Source organism: Notothenia rossii (assembly GCF_949606895.1).
Source record: "Notothenia rossii genome assembly, chromosome: 2".
Classification (NCBI taxonomy): Eukaryota; Metazoa; Chordata; class Actinopteri; order Perciformes; family Nototheniidae; genus Notothenia; species Notothenia rossii.
This window is the reverse complement of record NC_136904.1, coordinates 74,349,486-74,357,618: the sequence shown is the minus strand read 5'-3', so window position 1 is coordinate 74,357,618 and position 8,133 is coordinate 74,349,486. Positions and strand designations below refer to the sequence as shown.

The following is an 8,133-nucleotide window of genomic DNA, read 5'->3' as shown; positions in this document are numbered from 1 at the left end:
ATGGTAGAAGTGGTCATCAACTCCATTCTCCTCTGAGAGCAATTAATAAAACAACACCTCTCTGGAGAGTGAGTCATGGAACTAATTAACACAAACAGGCTCTTTAGCCAGAAGGCTATAGTTGTTATGTAACCACTAAAATAAATATTAAAACAAATAAATGCTATATTTTATTACAAAGTTCAAGACTTTTAGCTCTTGAGTTTGTGTTCTTATTAAGTCTTTATTGATCCTTCTGGTTAAACCCATTAACAACAAAATACGAACAAATTTGATTAAGGCGTCAAAATAATGAAATCAGGAAACTGAAATAATAATAAACTACAGCCTTAAAACGTCAATAGAGTTGATTCAACCACTCTTAAACAGAATGTAAGTTGAAACCAGAAACTTCTGTATGTCAGATGTATTTGTTTATGTATTATATTACTATTCATGTGTTCTCTGAATAAGAGTGTTTTCCAATGAGCCATAGATAAATTGCTGTTGACATGCTTCATACCATGATTGGGTTTCTGGCAAATATGGTTGCACCTCTCTTATCACTAAATGCAAAACTATGTAAAACCATTAACAAATATTTGCCCAAATTACTTTTGTTGGCTGCCTTTACTGCTAGCAAGTAAACATATATATATTTTAGAAAGAAAGAAATGCTCTCAACACATTTGTTAGACCTTAAGGACACACAATGAGTTTCAGTGAGAAACACTGAATGTAAACATGACTTTGGCTTTGTTTACAAGAAAATTCAATCGGCATATTTAAGGAAGAGGCTATATTTACAATGAATGTCATCCACATGCCACTGCGCACAAATGAAGCCTTGGCATTATGTGTAAACATCATTACCAAGCTTCCAGCTCTAAGGAAAGTGAGGTGACATCTCAAGAGCCTTGCCAAAATACCCAAAGACTTATGCTCTAGCAGAACGTTTTAACATGCAATATGGGAAAAAAAGGCATCCTTAACACTGTCACTGAAAGATGAACTAATGTTACTGCAAAAGAGGCAATAAGTCCATCTGAAGCTGCTGTGGGGACTTGAAAAATAAACAACAAGTCCTCCAACTCATACGACCAAATGGGCCGATTGTTCGGGCCCTTATTACGACCAAATATGTCGTTTGTTCAAGCGCTTAATACGTCCTATAATTACGTATTAAAGTGTTCGCCCTCTAGTGCTCCCGTTGAATGCTAACGTTACAGATGGTCGTTTATTCACAAATAACCCTCTCTGTAAAATCCTAAATTGTAGGATAGTTTGGCCATTAAAACGCTTTTTGATTAGATTTCTAGCGAGAAGTGTATATTGTACTTTTAGAATCCACGTCCAGTCGATATGTAGGATGTATAGTTTGATAGATATTACGAAGATGATTTGAGGTATGAGGCAGCCTCCATGTAAAGTTAGGGGTTGAAAACAGTATTCCCGGTCTCGACGTTTTCATAATAAAACCAATGATCAAATGATTTAACAGTGATATCTGCAGTACTCATCAACTAAAAAACTTCAGTTTATCCTTGTTAATTATACGACATTTATTGGTTTAAAAATTGTTTCCAATCTTTTGTGTTTTTCCCATAGGTTTTTCTCTTTCGATTCTGAGAGACACCTTTCTTTTTTCAGAGGTTTTGATAGGCTAAAACATCGATAGTTTTAGCCGCAATGCATGTTGGGAGATGGTGTTTATATGATATGAAATCGGAAAAACTTTTTTTTAAAATAAAATAATACTTTATTCCGAGTGTTCTTGCTTTTCTCTTTGGAAGTCATCACATAACGGCATTGCAATACACGGTTCGGCTGCATTAAATATTACATATCTGCCGTAGATATTTATTTATAGAGCCCTGATCAGAAGACCTTTTGACAAACTGTAAGAAATGCCGCCAAAACTGAATACGTGACGTGGATCATAAATATATTAGCAATTAAAGTGGACCTATCATGCTATATTTGAATAATATAGTGTAGGACCATACCTATATAAGGCATATTTATACTTTTTATTTTTCAAAATACCAAACAGATCATGCATTTTAGCCATTCCTCATTTTGCTCAATTTAACACTCTCTTTGCATGGGCTGATTCTGTGAGAACAGCACCATATACAGGCCTGGCATATGTACTACAGTGTGTCCAGCGCTTTCGAACGGCAATGTCCGTGGTTGTCTCCTCCTGATTGGTGGAGTTGGCCCAATAGCCGTAGCGCCACTTCTGTGACGTCATAGAAGTGTTCAAATCTGGATCAGTCTGTATCAGATCCGTTGCAGCCCCTTTTTAAGAGATTTGGGTATGGAGGAAAATAGAGAGGGTTGTGTTTTCTGACACTTGGTGAGTTCTCTGGAACACCGGGGACACATATTAATGTATCCACAGGGTGTCCGCGGGGTCTTAAAAAGTATTAAAAGTTGATAAATCAATTTAGCGAAAATGAAGGCTATTAAAAAGTATTAAAAAGTATTAAACGGCATTTTCCAAGGTATTAAGAAGGTTCACAGCAACGACAACATGAAACACCCTTTAATTCACTGAAACGACATGTCGGGAAACCCCACAAGGCGGCCCCATGCATAGCGCGCGCTCTGTGTGTGTGTGTGTGGGGGGGGGGAATAAACGACTACGGTAACGGGTCCCAAGGTGGGTAGACCGGCATACGCAACGCTCTGGGGGTCCAACGGCTCCGTGTGTGCCCTATATGATCATTTTCTGATAACGATGAAAGAGCCCGCCTCCCTCCACGTCTCCTGCTGCTGCTGGGCTGTCAGAAGAGGGGGAGAAAAAGAGAGGCAGTCACCGTTTATTAAATATTATTATATTATTATACAGAGAACAGAGTCGTTATCAATTTGTTTTAAAGCTCAATAAATAACAAAGAAGACCTCTGACCGGCACTTTCCTAATTTTGTACGGAAGATTTAAACTTTAACGGACATGTTGACCGGCGGAACATTTTTTTTATGGAAACTGCCGCACGGTCCCCTCGTTCCTTTGAAGAGGCGGAGAGGTGGGTGTTTTTCATCTGCTGGTGGACTACCTGAGAGATACAGCAGGAGAACACGCCGTCCACCGCGGAGAATAAACAGAAGGGCAACCATGGCAACCATGCTCCGGGGTCTTCTTCGCTGCTTTTGGTGTATTTTCGGGCGGCAGCGGCGCCACCTACAGGCATGACATATGTACTACATCGTTTCCAGCATTTCCAGCGGTCTAGTGTGAACGGACACGTTAATGAATCGAATGCGTGTGAACGGAAGCCTTTTTTGCGCTTGCGTATGCGTTTTACCGTGTGGGGCCGGGTTCTAAGCCAAACTATATCCGGTCACAGAGATCTGCTATTTTAAAGTAAAGTCAACACATATAGACCCTAAATATAGTCTATATTAAGAACGAGAAAAGTCTTAACATATATATCCTTTTTTGTAAACATATGACAAATGTGTGAGGGTGATGACGTCAGAGCATCGTCTTATGTGCCAGGGCTTAGCCCCGGACAGCCCCAGCCCAATTTAACCCCTGGGTATTTGTGAGGGAACTCCTATATGGCATTACCCCGCTGAAGCTCACCAAAGTTTAACATATTTCATAGTTCAAAGGTTTGTCAATTGTTTTGTTTATTGGTCAAATACTGGTTTCTAAGGTTTTCTGAGGAGTTTTACTGGAATGATAGAGCACAGAGTCTACAGAAGCAAAAAAGCAGCATACTGCATTAAACCTGATCTTCACAGAGAGGTTGAAGTTCATGTGGAAAGGAGGCTGTCTGCACTTTGTTTAGTTTTGCTATCTTACAATCAATATAGGAAATGTGAGGTAAAGTGTGTTGCCAATGTAACCGGTTAGAACTCAAAGTTGCGATGAGGTCTTAAAATGTGTGGAAAGGGTCTTAAAAAAGGTCTTAAAATGTATTAAATTTGACTTCAGGATTCCTGCATATACCCTGATCCAAGACGTACAAAAGTGCATTTTGCATGATTGGTCACCTTTAAACAACATCTTCCATTTATTTTCCCACAATACGTCTCCTTGCAGTATCAACACTAATTCGGCTGTCTTTTATATTTGATCCAATTGGTAGATAGGTTATATTTACACCACAAAGGTACACAGCTGATAGAAAGGGATTTTTTTTGTAGTTTTTAAAGATATTATTTACTGAACTACCTTTCCAACTCCTCATGCAGTTGACTGTTACAGGTCTGACTATACAGGTTCATGGTACAATGCATAAGTTTCAAATCGAGAGACTGAAACTGTATTTTCCTTTACCGTTCTGTTTTAATTTCACAATAAAGTTAATAGTCATTTTATGTTTGATATTATTATGTTTTATTAACTACACCACTGTTTTTTTTACCCTCACCGCCTAGTGGTTAAAGCACGTTATTGAATGTTGTTGTTGAATACGTTTTATTTGATGAAAACATTCAAATATTAAGAGTAGCCTACATACAAAATTGGGGGAAAGTAGAAGGCATGATAGAAATATAGAATAGAAAATATCAAGAAGATACTGTAGTGATCTCTACAATAAAACAGTTTAGTGCAGGACGTCCAAAGATATTAACAGGAGGATGTGCAAAACAGACAAACTAATAAGGTTTTATTTAAACATTAAAGAATACTTTAAGTTAAGGTCTTCTTTTGAATAAGAAAAAGACGTTGGCGTTATCCATCCATCCATCTTCTCCCGCTTATCCGTGGTCGGGTCGCGGGGGTAGCAGTTCCAGCAGAGAGCCCCAAACTTTATTTTCCCTGGCCACATCAAAGGCGCTCCCAGGCCAGCGAAGAGATATAATCCCTCCACCTGGTCCTAGGTTCTACCCCTTGGTCTCTTCCCAGCTGGACGTGCCTGGAACACCTCTCTAGGGAGGCGCCCAGGTGGCATCCTAACTAGGTGCCCGAACCACCTCTACTGGCTCCTTTCGACGCGAAGGAGGAGCGGTTCAACTCCGAGTCCCTCCCGGATGACCGAACTTCTCACCTTATCCCTAAGGGAGACACCAGCCACCCTGCGGAGAAAACCCATCTCGGCCGTTTGTATCAGCGATCTCGTTCTTTCGGTCATGACCCATCCTTCATGACCATAGGTGAGGGTAGGAACGAAAATGGCCCGGTAGACAGAGAGCTTTGCCTTCTGACTCAGCTCCCTTTTCGTCACAACGGTGCGGTAAAGCGACTGCAGTACCGCTCCTGCTGCTCCGATTCTCCGGCCCATCTCACGCTCCATTGTTCCTTCACTCAAGAAAAAGACCCCGAGATACTTGAACTCCTTCACTTGGGGTAAGGACTCATTCCCTACTTGGAGTGGACAGTCCATCGGTTTCCTGCTGAGAACCATGGCCTCAGATTTGGAGGTGCTGATCCTCATCCCAGCCGCTTCACACTCGGTTGCGAACCGATCCAGTGAGTGCTGAAGGTCGCAGACCGATGAAGCCATTAGAACCACATCATCTGCAAAAAGCAGTGGTGTAATCCTTAGTCCACCGAACCGCAGACCCCCTCCCCCATGACTACGCCTCGAAATCCGATCCATGTATATTACAAACAGGATTGGTGACAAAGCGTAGCCCTGGCGGAGGCCAACCCTCACCGGAAATGGGTCCGACTTACTGCAGAGGACCCGGACACAGCTCTCGCTTTGGGAGTACAGAGATTGGATGGCCCTGAGTAGAGACCCCCTCACCCCATACTCCCGCAGCACCTCCCACAGTAACTCCCTGGGAACTCGGTCATATGCCTTCTCCAAGAAAAAACCCTTCCAATAAAGTCCTTGTCAGGGTCTCTGCAGAAACTTGGTGGCAGGAAGAAAAGATGAGCCCATATTTTGAAAAAGATTTCTCAGCCATTTTAAAATTATTTTTAGCCTATTAAATAGGAATTATCAGTGGTTATCACTCAGCCTTAGGTGTGGATCAGAAGGGGCCTACTACAGGTGTAGTGTGATCTAGATCTGACCAAGAGGTATCTTATTTAGTGCATCATATTCTTCACCCTTGACAGCGGTTTAACAAATAATGTGCTACAGTCATGAGAGATAAATACCACCTCTTTGTAAATTCGGTAAAGGTGTGAGAAATTATATGATTTATTCTTTGTCTAAATGACATTGTCTGTTTGTCTCACTACTGCCATCAGCTTTTCAGATGAAACCCCGACCTGCACAATAAGGCTACTTACTGCTGTCTAAAGTATATTATTAATGTACCTCCCATGTAGATTTAACACACCAACAATAGTCATATTTGTTGTTTATGTACATTATGAAATCAATTTCTTCCAGTAATATCATTGGAGTTTGTAATGGCAACCTTAACTTCTGAACCACGTGTGGCCTGTTACTAGAAAAAGGGTGTTTTCTAATTTTGAAACTCTCTGAAAGTCATAACATTCGGTTATTAATATCATTTTATTTTATTTCTGCATTGCTGCAAACTATTTTTTCAAATAAATAATGTTATCACAATGTATAATATTAACCTTGAAATTATTTAATTCAATCCAACAGGGGTTTGGTTGGCTATTAAAAATGTGCAATGGAGACTTGTTTTTTTGTTTTGATACAAGGACTACACCGACACATCTCAGTTTGAAGTCACATGGTAAAGAACTTTGTATCTCCCATCATTAAGGTCGTGCAAATGCAATTTCTGATGTTTGCAGTGTGGAACAAAAGGGGCACTAGAGTGTAACTAATGCATCAATACTTCAATGGTCTGGCTTGTTTGAAGCAAATATATCTGCACTTTTCTTCTGAATATTTATGGTTTATTGCACTTATTGTAAGTCACTTTGGATAAAGCGTTAGCTTACTGAAATGTAATGTAATGTTAAAATGTAATCTAAAATAACAATGGAAATTAAGTTTTGATAATGAATAATGTTTCAGTAGTTACTATGTTTACTCTGTCAAGGTTAAGTGGGACGACAAACTACAGAGTTGTTGTTTTTGCTCTCACTTTGCTGTGTTACTTTGTGATTTGGCTGGTAAATTTGACCCTTATTGTGACCATCATTGTGCACAAAAAGCTTCACGAGCCCATGTATATCTTCCTGTGTAATCTGTGTATAAATGGACTTTATGGGACAGCAGGCTTTTACCCAAAGTTCCTGATTGATCTTCTGTCTACCACTCATGTTATTTCATATGCTGGATGTCTTCTGCAGGGTTTTGTGTTGCACTCTTCAGCTGCTGCAGATTTCTCTTTTCTCGTGCTGATGGCCTACGACAGGTATGTGGCTATATGTCGACCTCTGGTGTACCACTCTTTCATGACTAAACAGAACGTTGGTGTCTTTGTGTTTTTTGCCTGGCTTGTTCCTTTTTACATCTTGTTCATGAGCACAATAACAAAATCAACATCAAGGATATGTGGCTCAAAAATACCGAAAATCTACTGTGTTAATTTTTTAGTTGCTAATCTAGCTTGCTCTGTCTCCATTGCAAACATTGTTATTCCAGCTTTGAATTATACATTTTATTTCTGTCATTTCATGTTAGTTGGTTGGTCTTATATACATCTGATCAGAACATGCCAAGCCTCCAAAGAGAACTGGAGTACATTTATGCAGACATGTGTACCACATTTATTCTGTTTAGCAGTGGGTGTTGTTTCTTTGCTTTTTGATTTGTTGTATATGCGATTTGGCTCAAAAGGACTGCCACAAAGTGCCCAGAATTTTATGGCAATGCAGTTTATCATTGTTCCTCCAATTATCAATCCTCTGATGTATGGTTTCAAATTGACACAAATAAGACAAATAATTAAAAGTGCTCTGTGTGGTAGAGGATCAGTTGTTGGATTAAAGTCATGAGCTGTTCATAAAGGAAAGTTCAGTTTGTATATACAAATGTGTGCAGAAAACCCCAATATGTCTAACAGAACTGTTAATCTTTCGATAATGTAACATGTGCAGAGTATAAAGCCCAACTCAGTACTTAGAGAGTGAAAGAAAGTAGTTTAGAGGGGACAGCCTATCTTTCTCTTAGGCATGTGAAGCAGGCCACCCATAAGTTATCTTTATCACTACAATCATATCTTAAATGATCCTCCTAATGTATCTCACATTTACTATATTTTAATAGTTTGGATATCAATACATCTCTATTTTATCATAAAACGTATGATTCT

At 39.7% G+C, this 8,133-nt stretch overlaps 1 protein-coding gene across 1 annotated transcript; it reads left to right on the top strand.

Moving 5' to 3' along the window:
* Window positions 1–6,874: 6,874 nt before the first annotated feature.
* Window positions 6,875–7,816, top strand: LOC307027929 (olfactory receptor 6E1-like; the record flags this gene model as incomplete). The annotated part of the gene is made up of 1 exon (XM_079662624.1): window positions 6,875–7,816. One exon carries the CDS (start codon window positions 6,875–6,877, stop codon window positions 7,814–7,816), a length of 942 nt encoding a protein of 313 aa, XP_079518750.1.
* Window positions 7,817–8,133: the final 317 nt, after the last annotated feature.